We start from the raw sequence: 17173 nt of genomic DNA, 5'->3' as shown, positions 1-17173 counted from the left end.
ACATCCCGCACCCATTTTCAAGAGATGACTCTTTCACGCAAAGTGCGCAATAGTCTCTTCCAAGATCTTCAGCCTATACCTGAGAATCAGTGAAAATTACAGTCACAGTCACATCTATCTTTCCCTCACTCATAAGAGCTTACCAAATTCCTCTTCATGTAAGCACTGGCGGTTGAGACAGGGGAGAGGGAATGCTAAAATATTCCACCGCATAGTGTGCGCCCCTCTCTCTCTCTCTCTCTCTCTCTCTCTCTCTCTCTCTCTCTCTCGATTGCTCTCGCTTGCTCTCTCGCTCTCTCTCCCTCTTTGTCTCTACATGTCAATCTGCAGATATTAAATGCGTGGCCGTGAATCCTTCTCTCTATTTGGACCTCTCCTCAACATCACAGTGAAAAGAGAGCCGTGGGAAAACGTTTTAAAAAATCTTAACTGCAGCTGTTGGGGCTGATCGGGCGTGAAGGACAAGTCGACCCACTATCAGGTAAAGAAACGCTGTGCTGTTGTATGAGAGAAATGGGTTTCTCAAACAACAAGACAGGGTAAAGACTGCAAGGTGTGCCCAATGTTACTCATCCGACTTAGCTAATGCGTGCGTAAATGTAACCATACAGTGCGTCTCCATCATACATGGGCATGAGTGAAAACACATTATTCTATTATTCTACCGACCCAACTGCAATAGTTATTAATTGCAGTTGGAGTATTACAACTGTAGAAGTAAACTTTGTATCAACATTTGCTATAAATTGTTATTCTTAATTTTTTTCAAACATTGGAAATTCCAACACAGGCAGTTGGCAAAAATATAATTTCAATATATTCCAATAAAACACATCTAATTGGTGTTTATTTATTTAGGCTTGGTTAATTGGACATCATGTATTTGAAAATGACGCAGTGTCTGTATGACGGTCCATCCTCTACGGATTGTGGTCTGACCAAGGACGCAATAATTTAGCCTATTAGAGGTTGCAGACAAGGGACGAAAGGGGATTTTTTGTATATATTGCTTGGGCTTGGTCGGTTCTGAAACCAAATTAGGCATAAACAGACCCAGTGAAAGGCTGCTCACACCTCTGTCTATTTCAGTCATTTTATGAAATGGTAAATGTATTATCCCCTTTTGGCTTTAGATTGTAATTTGTTTTACATGCAAATGTTGCATCTCATTCAATATTATACAGATTTTTACCTGTGATATGACAATATCAGATATATAAAAATGTAGCTCTTGTATACAAGCATTTCTAAAACGTGTCTGTAAATAGTGGCATAGTGGCATTCCAGGCCAGTGACTACACTTGCTGCCTGACTACAGCACTTTATTGATTTAAATATGATATTCTACGTATTTCTTTTTACTGGCTGTCAATCATTAAAGGGGCAGTCAGCAGTAGAAACTATAACAAAACACACCCCACTGCTGTAACGTTTGTAATGTAAACAGAGCTATGGATGTAACCAAATCATAAACGGAGCTGGATTTAAGGACTGACCATCCATGATATAAAAAATATAGTTTTAACCATGTTTTGAGTGTATGATTAGGTTTACTTTGTTGACAAATATTGGAGTAAAACAAGCTTATATTTTGGGTTCTGATACGGTACGATAGTTGAACTAAGCTCATGAGGCATTTAAAAGTTATATTCTTCAAAAATCCATGGGTGCATATCATTACTTTATAAGTCCAAAAATGTATGTAGGAACTGTTGATTGCCCCTTTAAGATTGAATAGTGATGTGGCCCATGAATGTGTGTTTTGGTCTGTAACAAGGTTCACAATCTTATTTGTAAATGTCCAATAGTGATATTGGAATTGATCATTTTATCTGTGTTACTCTGCAGGGAAAACTCACAGACTTTTCCCCCATAAAGGGTTGAATGTCAACTGTTATTATAGGGCATTCAACCACATTATTTGAGAGCAATGTGAAGCTTTTCCCTCCAGATTGTGAGCATGATTTCTGAAGACCGGCACACCTATGCCAAGCATTGACACATAGTTCAACTTTCGTATTGATTCTCTCTCCAGAGCATGACAAGTCCTCTGGAGAAGGTGGTGGCCCAGAAGAAAGAGGCCATCGAGGCTGTGATGGAGAGTTTTGAGCGAGGGGCTGAGGTGTTGGCCAGCGCAGTAGGGGAGCTTTTCCCTCTCTGCGAGGCAGCCGCCCCTGTCCTACGACTAGCCCTGGACAACGTGCAGAGCAAAGAGGTCTTCTATGTCAAAGAGCAGTTCCTGGCCGTGAGGAACAAGCTGGACGTACTGTCCACCCAGCTGGAGGACATTGACTGTGAGATTAAGAAGGGCCGGCTGGATTCCCAGTACTTCTTGGTGGAGGAGAACATCAGGAACCAGTTCCGAAAGTACATGGACATTCTGGAGGCCAAGCCACAGTTTCGGGAGGTCAAGACGAGGCTGTTTCTGGAGCACTTCTCCAAGACCGGAGGGGAGAAGAACCTGTATGTGCTGTATGATGCTCTGATGGGCACCAACAGCTTTGGGGAGTCCATCTTAGAGGTAGTTGAGAGGTAAAGTGTTCTTAACCATGCTAAATGGGCCTTTATGCACCTGTGGTGCATTCTGTTTGTTGAGTACATTAGTTTGAGAACACTTATGGCATTAATTTGAACTGTTAACTTGTGATTATGGTAAATAGTGGATGCTTCTCCATCTGTCTCAGGTATGAGGCGAGGAACAGGCGCGTGCTGGAGGACTTCTGTGTCAGGATGAAGGAGCTCTTCTGCCTGGGCCTGATTGCCCTGCTGGGCCACTGTGCCCTCACCAAGGGCCCTGATGAGGAGCAGGAAACCATCCATGACTGGAGCAGCAAAATCGAGAAAGTGGAATCAAAGATGAAGGCATGCATTGAAGTCTGCGTAGCAGCCTTCCCTGAACAGGCCTGCCTTGACGCCCAGCGTCTTCTCCAGGAAAAAGATGAATGCAATCTTCAGGACACGGCTCAGGAAGTACAGGAATTCCTATCCAGGAAGTACGACTGGGTGAGCTGGTCGGTCCGAGTGGTCAACCACTCTGGCAGCAGCTATCGGAACTGGCGTGCCGGGGACCACTTCCAACACATGGCTGGTCAGAACTGGTTCGAGGTGTTGCAGGTGAACGATACCAACCTGATAGTTTCCTACAGTACCAGTCCCCAACCGGTGCCCCGCGACTGCATCCGGCAACTGATGGAGGGGCCGGGGAAGAAGGGCGGTGCCCAGGCCGTGGTGGAGGTCCTGGAGAAGCAGCTGGCGGGGTTCGTGGTGCATGCTGTCAGTCGCCACAAGGAGAGCGAGGCCACCTGGAGCTTCCCTGAGGACTGCCACTACTGGGAGAGGCACAAGAACGTGGCGCTGTGCGTACACTCAGAGTGATGCTGATAGAGGTGCAACAAGTCAGACAAATAGGGATCATTTATGTAATCAACCTGAGGGGTTATTCTAAATTCTGAATTGACCACCTCAAAGAGGATGTGTGGGGAATAAATGGTGATGAGGTTTTGTGAATACGCCATGCAGTTTGTGCTAGTCATTATGTAATACTATACACTGTATATAGCAAGAAGCTTTGGTGGCAATTAGATTCACTGTATAGAAATCTGAATGTATTGCTAATTTGAGGCAGTGTTACCATAGCCAAGTGTTTACAGAGTATTTAATGAACTGTATATGCATTTTATTATAAGTGACTAACCCCTAGCAAAGCGTATGACCACAGTCTACTCAATACTCTCTCATAGTTAAATAGCTTTACTCAATGCATCTTACCCTACTGCCAAATACTCACAGTTTTTGTGAGGAATAACCTTGCTGGCCATAATTCCAAAGAGATGATTTAGCTGAGATTGCAACTGCTGAGCTGTGCTCTCATTTTGTTTCACTACGACACAGGCTGGCCTACATTACAATGAAAGAGAGCATGGCAGCTGATTTGCCGACCGTGAAAACAACTTGGCACTCAGTGTTCTCTACTGTGCCTTGTCTTCACAACACACTCAAACCCTTGCTTCTGAACCCATATCAAGCATGCTGCAGTAGCAGAACTTTAATGGTATTACCTCCCGAGATGTGCCTATTTGTGAACAGATTATTTATGCCAGTTGTTACAGCATGGATGTGAAGTGATGTTTAATTGACAAATCTTTCTAATTCGCACTAATTCAGTCATAATAAAAACAGCATCCAAATTCTACATTTGTCATTATGCTTTATGACAGTAAACGGCAACACATCAGCTGTTATTGGATGTATATCTGAGTGTGTCTTGCCTGTCTTGTGTAAACATGTTGACGTCTATTGCCATTAAAGCAAGCTAGTGCACCCACACTCAATGGGGCCTCTACTAATTGAATTGATATTTGCACATAAGTCAGCGTTTCCTGACCACAGCTTTGATTTGATAGTCTGTGAATAACCGTTGGCTACGCTAATGTCCTGAAGACGAGCTCCAAAGTGCTTGGATCAGCATGATGGAATCACACATTAGCCGTGTTGGAGGTGGAGAGCGGTGGAGACGGACATCATTTCTGAGCCGGTGGAGCAGCTATATGGTTCTGCCAGGGCTTTAGCCTCAGTGCTACGCTATCGTAAATCAAGCCTGTCAAAATTCATTGAGTCTGTAATATACAGTGCAGTAGGAAATAGACCTTTTTGAATTGTCCCCTTGTCTTCCATGTGTGGGGAAAACAGGGATTAGGAGATTTCTTATTGTTTACTAGGGTGGCTTAATAGGGTAACATTGCTCATCTCTGAAGGTTGAGTTTCTTAGGCAAGGGTATGAGTTCCATAAGAAGGGTCTCATTGATCATACATTTTCCACCATTGAAAAACAGGTGGTGTGTTGAAAAGAGATGTGCGCAGACCAATGGGTGTGTCAAATAGAGACCATGAAAAAGCACTTCTCTTCAAACACACCAGAAAACCTGTCCTGCAGACTACTGGTGAAATGCATCATCACAACAGGAAAAACAATGCCTCAAAGTTGAATTCCATTGCCAACTTTTCACCAGGAGGACGGGAAATTGGGGTAAACAGGGCATCCCTGGACGTCATTTTGCTCTTCATGCAGCCTAGCATAGTTGGCTATAGTATATAAGTATGGAAATAATTGCAATGTCTCGATTTATAGGCTATTTGGGTTCATGTGTTTTAGTTTAGTTTTTTAATACAGGAGTGGAGCCATGTTGTCACTGTCCATGGTCTGTTTATCACTGGGTTGGTGGTTAGTTCAGCTCTTATTGCAGAAACCACCTAGCATAAGCCCATGGAACCTCTTATATTCATTAGTGGTTCTGTGGGCTTTCCTTGGTAACATCTATTGATCCATGGAGATCTACTGTTGCATAAAGAGCTTTCCCTGTGATAGCATGTCAATTCCAACTGCCAGTATGGAACTAACAAATCTTCTGTTTGCTAGCCTGATCTATTGAGGGAATCTGCTTTGTGGTGAAGGAGCCAAGGTTACCTTGTTCATCTGGTTAGAAATATTATCTGGGTTTCTCCATAATGAATGAGAAAGGTTGTGAGGTGACATGGAGCCGGTGCTACTCTGAAGACAGAGGGCGCTATCAACAAACAGATCAAGAGGCTTCTCAATGACCTTGTCCAAGACTCCCTCAGAATGACACATTTTGCGTGGTGATTCTCCACAATATACAGCTGTCTCAAAGTAGTTATGGATTCAAATTTGAGGCTATTAACAACATATTGTACATGACCATGTTTGATTTTTCATACCAGATTATTTGTAATATGTGGTAAAATGTTAAACCTTTCAAAACCTGAAAATAATCCTATTCTGAAAACATTTTCCAAAACTGCTTGATTTTTACTTTCACTTTCATAAAGTATTTGAAGATTCACATATTTAAACAGGACCACATGTAGCTGATGTAAGCAGTGGCACTGCTGAATGTCAGAGTATTGATCCCTGTCTTCCATCTCCAAATCGCCCCTAGATACAGATGAAATAGAAAAGAAGTGACAGCTGACATTTCCATTGGAATCTATGCCTATACACTTCCACTCTGTGACAATCAGCATTGAGTAGACAGGACACGAAATCCATCATGTTGTTTGCACAGAATGGCTGAGTCCCCTAATGTTAGGAGACATTAACGAACAATCAGCAACAGGTTTGTTGGTCTTAATATTTTAACCTGCTTAGGCATTCTAATAAACCCTATCTAGTAGATCTAAAGGCTTGTTTGGAGACATGTTCTTCTCTGACCAACCACATCTACCCGTCTCCAGGAAAAGATAGCAGCCCATATCAATATTTCATAAACAAATGAGTGATTTGATGGAGGACAGCATCAGATTGGCCCTGGAGGGTCTGGATCAATGGTAGGATGGCTCTGCCCGGCTGCCTCTGCCAATCCCTGCCCAGGATAATGTTATTACCCATCAGTCCGAGTGGACCATCGACCAGCCCGCTGCTCTTTAAGTTGGATAATCCAATAAAAAGCATTAAAACATTTGTTCAGTGACACACAGCAGCATGTCCAGCCCAGCACTCAGGATTGACTCTGTAAAAGGTCTCTCTCCTGGCTGGAGGATCTGCATTTAGAGGTTGGGGCTGTAGTCTTGTGAGTGTTCAGCTACGCACTTCTCTAGGAGTAGTGGTACTCTATATGGGACTCTATGAAATAGTGTATGGAATGTCTGTAGAACACATCTGTATGGTGAAATACCATGGGGAAAGTTTTTCCAGTGAATACAAAACAAGTGTTTTCGCCATCTGCACTGCCTCAAACAATTCCCTCATGTTCCGCAACACTTCCGCTCTCCCCTCATGCCCTCAGTGCTCTCCTCTCAAGGCCCCATGAAGTTTGTGTTAGCAATACAGCAGTTAGTAGTACAGACTAGACCTCCCCAAGCCAAATCAGAAAGTCATACACCAAGTCAGCAGCCAAGAATCTCAGCAGATGTGTCTGTGTCATGGCTGTCGTTTATCTCTCTCATTATGCTCTCTCTCTCTCTCTCTCTCTCTCTCTCTCTCTCTCTCTCTCTCTCTCTCTCTCTCTCTCTCTCTCTCTCTCTCTCTCTCTCTCTCTCTCTCTCTCTCTCTCTCTCTCTCTCTCTCTCTCTCTCTCTCTCTCTCTCTCTCTCTCTCTCTCTCTCTCTCTCTCTCTCTCTCTCTCTCTCTCTCTCTCTCTCTCTCTCTCTCTCTCTCTCTCTCTCTCTCTCTCTCTCTCTCTCTCTCTCTCTCTCTCTCTCTCTCTCTCTCTCTCTCTCTCTCTCTCTCTCTCTCTCTCTCTCTCTCTCTCTCTCTCTCTCTCTCTCTCTCTCTCTCTCTGAGATAAGAGCCAGAACTTCTTGTTTGCTCTCCTCCCCCACACTTACCCTCCTCCCCAAACTACACACATAGTAGTTCCTCTTTTGTACTGTCCAGCACATCAAACAATTCAGTTAGTAGACTCATCTACTGTGGCCTTGTATGAGCTGGGTTGTAGGGACTACTGAGTGTGTGTGGGGAGGGGGCTAAGATGCCTTCCCCCTGGGGAGTATTGGGAGTGTGAGCGAAAGCGTGAGAAAGAGGAAATGGAGGAAGGGAAATCAGGAATCCACACACCAGCGATCTATGATCGTCAACGCACAGGAAGTAATAGTTTGGAATCTACATAGAATCCCCATCTAAACAATCCACGTCATAACTGGCTGTTTGGCTTCCTAATTAGACAGTAGACTTTCAGGGAAATTGTCACATGTGCAGTAGAGAACCAGCTTCAACCTCAGTCTGGGTGGTTCCCTGTAGCAGGACTATAAATAGTCCCCCAGGCTTGCTGTTATTTGTCTGTCCACAAAACCATTAGCGAATTAAAGTTGTAATCTGTATATTGATCTGAACAACCCAGTGCACTCTGTAAAACATGTGCTTTCTCTGTTCTCGCTCTCCTCACTCTCTTACATACATGTACACTGTATGTACAACCAGTCACTCCAGAACTTCAGCATTGATCAAATACAATACATATTCTTCAAATTGTTTGAATTTCTTACCTGTTCCTTTGAGATTGACACCATTGCAAGTTCCATGTGTGCAACATGAATGGTGTAAAATTGTCTGTCTGTAAAACAAATTAAAATTCTGGATCACAACAGTGGTACAAGTATTACTGTATCTAACTATTTAACAGACTTTGGTGGACACTCACGGTTACCCTATGTGGTCTCTCTATTAAGTGCTGTGGCACTCCTCTCTTCCTATGAATGGTATTAGTGTTTGGCTGGTATAGAGTGGGCCTGTGTGTGGAAGACTGGGGTCCACAGCAGGGGGCCATGGCCAATGACAGTGGAACAATGAGGCATGTGAAGGAATCACGTGACTGTCTAGCTGACCACCTACCCCACTCAAATACTGATGAGGCCAGATTCTAAAGAGAGCTACACCGCCGCACTGGGTTGTGTGAAACTCAATCAAGCAAATAGACCTCAGAATATGATTTGAGACACAATAGACAGTATAATCTGGTTACAATGAAACAGATTATTGGAATGTAGCTGTTGTCCACATTTTCTAACATTGCTCCTACCTGCGTGTATCAGATACATTTTAATGTATAAGCCACTCTGCTGAAACTTACAGTAAAAGGCAATCCTGAAATTAGAGGCCAAAAACATATGCTTAAACAAGATTCACGACAGTCAGAGTAATTTCATTTTCAATTTGCATAAAGTCTGAAGGTGGTTCGCTTGGTTTGTAGGGGCAAGGATGACCTTTGGGGTGAATTTGTCTGCAATCAATAAGCTGCCCTATCCCAGCCTCTGAACCTTTATCTGTTTCCTCTGATCTAGCCCGAGTTTGTATCGATCCGTGGGTCTGACTGATGGCCTGGGCCTGTCTCTGTGATGGAGACACAGACAAGCATCCCTCACCACTAGGGCAGCTGTGTGCATACAGATCAGTGGCTTCCCACTGGGCACTGACGTCAATTCAACATCTATTCCACATTGGTTCAATGTAATTTCATTGAAATGGCGTGGAAACAACATTGATTCAACCAGTGTGTGCCCAGTGGGTTATGACTCAAATGGGTCAAAGTTCAGTTAGCACACAGCATTTATGGATGATTAGCCTACTGTACATAACAACACATGACAAAGGGGGAAAGGGAGAGTGAGAAATTGTATTTGTTAGTGACGTTAATCATTATCAAATAGTTAATTGCAATAGCAGCATTTGTTTGGATGTTAAATGAGGAGAAAGAGTCATTGATGTGAGTAACCAGTCTTGTTCAGCAGCAATACATCCAGGAATATCAAGCACACTGGTAAAAACACTGGTGTTGCAGCAATTAACATTTACCAACAGATGGCAGTAACGTGCCATCTTACACCCATAACGTCTTCCCTTTTATAAAATAGGACAGGAGATGTCAATTCACTAACAAAACAAACCTAGTAATAATATCCAACATGAACAGTTTCGTTTTTTTCCAGGTATAAAATAAACAATACATTTTGATAGAGTCTTCACTTTTCCCATTTCTCTCTTTTTTAATAATCTGTCAGTATTATAAGACAGGATAATTATACCAGATAGGACAGGCTGATCCTTGCCCCCGGCACATAGACTATTGCAGCATAGATACTGGAGACTGAGACAGGGGGGTCAGGGACACTGTGGCCCTGTCCGACGATACTGCCGGACACGGCCTACCAGGCAGAATATAAGCCCACCCACCTTGCCAAAGCACAGCCCCCACACCACTACAGGGATATCAACTGAACACCAACTTACTACCCTGAGACAAGGCTGAGTATAGTCCACAAAGAACTCCCCCATCGCACGGGCACAAGGGAGTGCAAAAATGGACAGGAAGATCACGTCAGTGACTCAACCCACTCAAGTCGAGTATAGCAAAAATAGCCTGGCACGACGTGATGCACCCCTCCTAAGGACGGTATGGGAGAGCACCCCTTTAACTGGGTCCATGGCAGAGAATCCCAGAGGGGAAGAGGGGAGACTGCCAGGCAGAGGCAGCAAGGGTGGTTCATCACTCCAATGCCTTGCTGTTCACCTTCGCACCCCTGGGCCAGACTACACTCAATCATAGGACCTACTGAAGAGATGAGTCTTCAGTAAAGACTTAAAGGTCGAGACCGAGTACATGGATCGGCAGACCATTCCATAAAAATTATAGGAACAATGAGGAGGCCTGCGTCTTGTGACCATAGCGTACGTGTAGGTATGTACGGCAGGACCAAATTGAAGACATAGGTAGGAGCAAGTCCATGTAATGCTTTGTAGATTAGCAGTAAAACCTTGAAATCAGCCCTAGGCTTAACAGGAGACCAGAGGCTAGCACTGGAATAATATGATCAAATTGAGATCAGACTACAGAGTAAAGCGGAAGTCCTTCTCAGTCTTATTTGAGACGACTGTACAACCCCCCAAAAAAAAGGTATGTACAGGATTTGTTCTTTTCACTCTGTCATTTAGGTTAGTATTGTGGAGTAACTACAATGTTGTTGATCATCCTCAGTTGTCTCATATCACAACCATTAAACTCTGTAACTGTTTTAAAATCACCATTGGCGTCATGGTGAAATCCTTGAGCAGATTCCTTGCTCTCCGGCAACTGAATTAGGAAGGACACCTGTATCCTTGTAATGACTGGGTGTATTGATACACCATCCAAAGCCTAATTAATAACCTCACCATGCTCAAAGGGATATTCAGCGTCTGCTTTTAAAATGTTTACCCATCTACCAATCAGTGCCCTTCTACGCGAGGCATTGAAAACCTCCCTGGTCTTTGTGGTTGAATCTGCGCTTTAAATTCACTACTTACTATAATTATTTTCCAATGGGAGTTGCTCATGTCCGGGATGACAGGTGCAAAGTCCTCTTAACAGTAATAACTTTTTGTTTGAATAATCATCCCTCATTCCAAGTAACTCAACAATACACTGTGGTCATGTGGATTAAAGGAAGGTTTCCTTTTATATAAACAGCAAACAGTTATTACCTATAACTGCATTTTCATGTGTTTGTCAAATGGCATTTTTCTTGTTTAGTCTCAGTCTTTTAGTAAATGACTGTATAATCTTTCTAAATTGCCTGCAAATGAAATACCAGTGAAGTGAGTGGCAAACAATAATCCAAAAACTGGACTATTGTGTCAATCAGGGTGTAGTGTGAAATCCACACACCTCTCATCATGACATGAAAGGCTCTTCCAGTTGTCCCTCACCCAACCATATTCAGGACAAACACATTATAGACCAAGGTCATCATGTATTATCTTTCTAAATTGCGTTTACATACGTTCCTCCATTCATTGCCCAGTATGATTCCTGGCTTGTTAAAACATAATGTACTCTCTGTTGTTTTGACAAGAACACGTTCATTACGAATATGTTTAATTACTTACACTATAAGGTAAATTACGCTGTTATTCAATTCAAAATGTATTGCCTATATATTTCAACTGCAAATGGCAAGCGCTGATGACTGAAAACATTGAAGCAGGAAAATGCTTGCCACAATGATTTTAGTCACACATTCTAATTTAGCTAGCTAGCTAACTAGCTAACAATCTTATCTCATCATGAATGAAGCAAATGGCCTGAAAAATAGATCTGCACCAGCTAACTAAATAAGCACACTAACATAATAGGTCCAGACAGTAACAGTGTTATTTTTCTATGAAGGATGAGTCACTGTTGACTTTGGTGCCATTCCAGTGTTTGCATATTTGTAGCACAGATTGCTTTTGCTAGCTAGCTAACTGCTAGGCTAACTACCTTGCTGGCTAGATAGAGCCTAACTACGCTGAACAAAAATATAAACGCAACATGTAAAGTGTTGGTCCCTTGCTTTATGAGCTGAAAAGCATGTTTCTCTCAGATTTGTTGCACACATTTAGTTTACATCCCTGTTAGAGAGCATTTCTCCTTTGCTAAGATAATCATTCCACCTGACAGTTGTGGCATATCAAGTTGCTAATTAAACAGCATGATCATTATGCAGGTGCATCTTGTGCTTGGGACAATAAAAGGTCATTCTAAAATGTGCAGTTTTGTCACACAACCCAATGCCACAGATTGTCATAAGTTTTGAGGGAGCGTGCAATTATCATGCTAACTGCAGGAATGTCCACCAGACCTTTTGCCAGAGAATGTAATGTTAGTTTCGCTACCATAAGCCAACTCCAACGTTGTTTTAGAGAAGTTGGCAGTATGTCCAACCGGCCTCACAACTGCTGACCATATGTATGGCATCGTGTGGGTGAGTGGTTTGTTGTTGCCAACGTTGTGAACAGAGTGCCCCATGGTGGCTGTCGGGTTATGGTATTGGCAGGTATAAGCTACAGACAACGAGTACAATTGCATTTTATCGATGGCAATTTGAATACAGAGAGATACCGTGACGAGATCCTGAGGCCCATTTTCGTGCCATTCATCCGGCGCCATCACCTCATGTTTCAGCATGATAATGCACAGCCCCATGTCACAATTCCTGGAAGCTGAAAATGTCCTTGTTTTTCCATGGCCTGCATACTCACCAGACTTGTCACCCATTGAGCATGTTTGGGATGCTCTGGATTGAGGTGTACGACAGTGTGTTCCAGTTCCCAAGGGAAGCCAGGCTTCCCCAAAAAATTTACCAAAAAAACAACAACACATTTTTATCTTTTGTCTCTGTGTTTCATAATTTTCCTTCAATTCGCAAGAGACTGAATGTATGTCACAGGAGAGAGCATCCGAGCGAGCGGAACAGTGCCCCTCTGTCTCTCTACGTGTAGGCCATCTATCTGATGCTGTCTGGTCTAAATGAGTATGACATTGTTGCCTCTCGTAGCATTGAAGGCAAGGGAAGCCAGCAAATATTTGTAATTCTTCCATTGTTGTGCCCCTGGCCTGAGAATATGGTTGTTCAATATGTAGCTAGATGTAGAAGGCTAATGTTAACTAGCTAACGTTGCCAATGAATGGAAGTTAGGCTAGAGAGCAAGCATTTTAGCCAGGTAGCCTAAGACAACAACAAATAAAAGCGTGTACTGTGGCTTCCCCAGTTATTTTACCCACGCACTGCTACTGCATATGGCAGCAAACAGAAGCATGTCAACATATCAACTTTCCCCACAGTAAAGTTTAAGAAATGCTGTGCCATTATGCAGAATTTAAATTGTACAGCCTTTTAACTTGCTGGGATGGGCACTCTCAAATGTCTTAATTATAGGCTACTGCGACTTTATCTGTTTCCTATTTGCATCATGTTAAATCGACCATTGATAGGCCTAATTACAACACATATTCAACTGCCTATTTACTGTTAGTTCCATTTAGTTGGTATAGCCTACATTATCATTCCATTTAATTACATTGTTTTGTTTACCTTAATTTGCTTCCCCTGTAAATGCTGTCATGGCCATGTGGTTGTTGTTGTGGTTAATAATATAATATGCCATTTAGCAGACGCTTTTATCCAAAGCGACTTACAGTCATACGTGCATACATTTTTGTGTATGGGTGGTCCCGGGGATCGAACCCACTACCTTGGCGTTACAAGCGCGGTGCTCTACCAGCTGAGCTACAGAGGACCACGGTTAGAGACAGTTGATCATATTCAGAAAAAGACATGTACAGTAGGCTAATTAAATCGTTATGGAGCGGAGCGCAGATCAAGCCATAACAGTTTGAATTCGACGCATGGCGCAATATTTGGCTGTGTCATCACAGAGTTCCATGGTTATTGCTGGAAATAGAGGATATAGCCTACTATTGTACACTATTCTCCCTATTATAATTCTATGTACACTAATCTTCCAACATTACCATGGATTGAAGAACTCAATGTGGCAACTTTCAGAATGAATCAAACCACTGTATTTTTGATTCATCAATATATTTTATCCAGATTTTTAAAAATATGATTCATACATACTTTCCTAACCCTAAAATTCGCCTAAATAATCTACAAGATCAAAGTATTTTTAAATCTAACAGTTTGTGTTGAAACTGAGATTAATATGAATATATTTAGATGTCTTTTGGTGTATTCTAGTCTGTCAACAAAATTATAATTAAAGGTACACCGTATTTAAAGGGATGGCTTAAGATAAATGTACTGAAAACCCTGTATAATGAAAACTCCACAAGAAAATCTGTTGACCAGCAAGTGGGAGGGTTTTCAACACTTGATTTACATTTATTCAGAGCGCTCAAGGGAACCATGCCTGAATAGCCCGTTATGCTGAGAAGTGAAGAGGAATTGTGTGTACAAGAAAGGTGCAAATTCCTAAGTCAGAAACAGGCCCTATGCACATAAAGTAATGAGAGAAACAATGTTAATTTCACCCACTTACTCACATTAAAGTTGTTGAACAGAAATATTCAGATATTATGGGTCCTTTAAAGGGTTCTCCTATGGGAACAGCCGAAGAACCCTTTTAGATTCTAGATAACACCTTTTTTTCTAAGCGTGTATATCATAGTCTATATTCTTCTCTTTCTTCTCTTCAGTGTTAACTGGACTGATTGGTCATATCAGACAGTGTGTGTAACGGTCAGAGCTGAAGCACAAAGACAAGTGGGTAAGCTGTCCTGTCACTGCTCTGGTCAGGTCTGTTACGGAATGACTCTGAGAGCAGTGCTGCTCCAGGGTGTATTTCACTCCCATTACCACGCCTCAATCCAAATGTCAGATAGCTTGCCTTCAATGCTAATGCATTTCCAAGGTTAAAAGACTTAGAAATGTCCCTTGTATTTGTTGTAAAGGGCTGCTTGGCTTTCCCTGTTTCTGCTCTCTTGCAGGCACAAACACACACACAAATGCACACACAGACCCTGTGTGAAGGGCAGTGTAGTGTCCTTGCATAGGCAGTGTTTACAGGATATTATCTGTCTCAGTGCCTGCCCCTCATCCCTCCGAATGGGTTCCCGTTGGAATGCAGAGAGGGGATGGAGGAGTTCCAAAGGGGGAGTGATGAGAGAGAGACAGGGAGAGAGAGAGACTACATATACATCCCAACACTAGGAGGATGGTGTTCAGAGGCACAGCTGGACTGTTGGATAACTGGACTGCACCCCCCTGTATATTTTAGAGGTGAGTTTCTTCCTCTTTTCTTTATCTTGCTCCATTCTGTCTATCTCTCTGGGCAGTTTGAATTACCATAAAGGGTGTCAAGTTTTGTTTACCCAGATTTTCTATTCTTTGACCCTTGGATTACGATTCTCAGAGTCAACTATTTTTGTTTTACAGGTGAACACTTCACATATCCTAAACCAGGTGAATTTCTCAGTAAGTATTTTTCTTAACAATTCTTTATTAGAATGCCTTCAGTACAATGTTGTGATGAGTAACAAGTGAATTCTACAAAAGAAAGCATACTATTTCATTGCAAATAAACATTGTAAACACCTCACAGCCCTCACAAAATGAATACACACCAAACCAGTTATCATTTTAAAAGATAAGGATACAAACGATCCTACAGCCTTCTTAGACTCAACAACACTGAATCAACTATCAGCAGACAAAAAAGTAATCACAAAAAATAGAAATACATTGTCTGATTGAATTTAGAAGGGGGCTCAAAACAGGGATGTTTTCTCTCCCCACTCCTGTTGGCACTGGCAAGTTAACTGCTTGCAGCAAGAATTAGACAGGACCAAAACATAACAGGTATCAGTATTGGTAAACATGAATATAAACTAAACTTATTTGCTGATGATCTCCTAATATACCTGACTAATATTGAAAACTCAATGCCCCCCATTGTTAACAATATTTTTTAGAATACTAGAAAATCTCAGGATATAAAATTAAAATGTGGAAAAAACGAATAACTCATGATCAATAAATGTAATAATGCTTAGTAAGTGACAACAAATAACAAATATATAAAGATAACTTTATCCCATTACTCAATAACATGAAAGCAGATCTAATTAAATGGAGCAATATTCACATGAATCTTACAGTCAGAATAAACCTCTTTAGAATGGCATGGCTCCCAAAGTTTTTAGATTTATTTTCGGTATTACCAATTATTCCACCGAACACATTCTTTAAAAAAGTATACTCGGTCATATCAGACTTTGTGGTCAAAGAAAACGAATAGAATAAAAAATAAAATTGCACATCTCCCAAAGTCAGAGGATAGTTTTAACCTTCCACACTTGGAATTGTATCAACTCGCCACCCAAAGCTTTTACTTGTCACATTTTGTTAAAAGGCACTAAAGAGAAACAATGGGTACATATTGAAGATGTGCATGCTCATCCCCAGAATATTTTCATGTGTCTTTTTATAAAGGATAAATCTAAGAACATTAACAACTTAATTGTTAAGAGTGGCCTACTTACAGTTTAAACTTAAATCGGCTTGAAAATGGCTGTCTAGCAATGATCAACAACCAACTTGACAGAGCTTGAAGAATTTAAAGAATATTGTACAATCCACGTAAGCTCTTAGAGACTTACCCAGAAAGACTGAGCTGTCATTAACTTTGTCATTATGGGGTATTGTGTGAAGATGGTAAAAAAATAAATAAAAATTGAATCTATTTTGAATTCAGGGGTATGAATACTTTCTGAAGGCACTTTAGGTCTGAGAAAGTATGACGTCATTAAGGTTTGTTGAAATTATTTGTCTTTATTCATCTTTTTTCTTTATGTTGAAGGATGGGTACTAAGTCCCAGCCAACGGCACGTCTAGTCCTGTGAAATGTTAAGTTATCCACTGTCTTTTTTAATGTGTCTAAAAAAATCTTACACAAAAGACTTCTACAAATTCCAATGATTTAATGTATTCTTAAAGCTACAACATGTAACTTTTTTGGGCGACCAAATTCACATAGAAATGTGAGTTATAGATCTTTCCCATTGAAAGCAAGTCTAAGAAGTGGTAGATCTGTTATATGTGTGCTATTTCTATGCTTCCCGTTCTGAAGTTTCCTTTTTGCATCTTTTACTTTTGGTTTTGTACACCAGCTTCAAACAACTGAATATACAATAATTTGGGTTATGGAAAATATATTTCAAAGCGGTTTAGATGGTAAAATCATTTTCTACACCAGGGGTGTCAAACTCATTCCATGGAGGGCCTAGTGTCTGCAAGTGTTTGGTTTTTATGTTTCTTCCTCTTTCTCTTTCAGACATTAACATATTTGAAGATTCTTTGAAAAACTATCTGGACGTTAGTCTGTGACAGAGCCCTCAAA

General features: G+C 41.5%; 1 protein-coding gene across 1 annotated transcript; it reads left to right on the top strand.

Moving 5' to 3' along the window:
• The first annotated feature begins 298 nt into the window (after positions 1-298).
• LOC311109016 (protein rapunzel-like) lies at positions 299-4329 on the top strand. Its single transcript, XM_084151800.1, has 3 exons — positions 299-481; positions 2036-2532; positions 2685-4329. The coding sequence occupies exons 2-3, from the start codon at positions 2039-2041 to the stop codon at positions 3373-3375; spliced, it is 1185 nt and encodes a 394-aa protein (XP_084007926.1). The 5' UTR covers positions 299-481; positions 2036-2038; the 3' UTR covers positions 3376-4329.
• The last annotated feature ends 12844 nt before the right edge of the window (positions 4330-17173 follow it).

The sequence above is a fragment of the Coregonus lavaretus genome, assembly GCF_964263955.1.
Source record: "Coregonus lavaretus genome assembly, chromosome: 3".
NCBI classification, from domain to species: Eukaryota; Metazoa; Chordata; class Actinopteri; order Salmoniformes; family Salmonidae; genus Coregonus; species Coregonus lavaretus.
Note: the sequence above shows the minus strand (reverse complement) of the source record. Positions and strands in the feature narration are given on the sequence as shown.

Bases quoted from the DNA above. Each gene is read 5' to 3' on its own strand.
- LOC311109016 (XM_084151800.1), top strand. From the start codon at position 2,039: ATGACAAGTCCTCTGGAGAAGGTGGTGGCCCAGAAGAAAGAGGCCATC. The intron at 2,533-2,684 runs GTAAAGTGTTCT...CATCTGTCTCAG, and splicing joins ATCTTAGAGGTAGTTGAGAG to GTATGAGGCGAGGAACAGGC.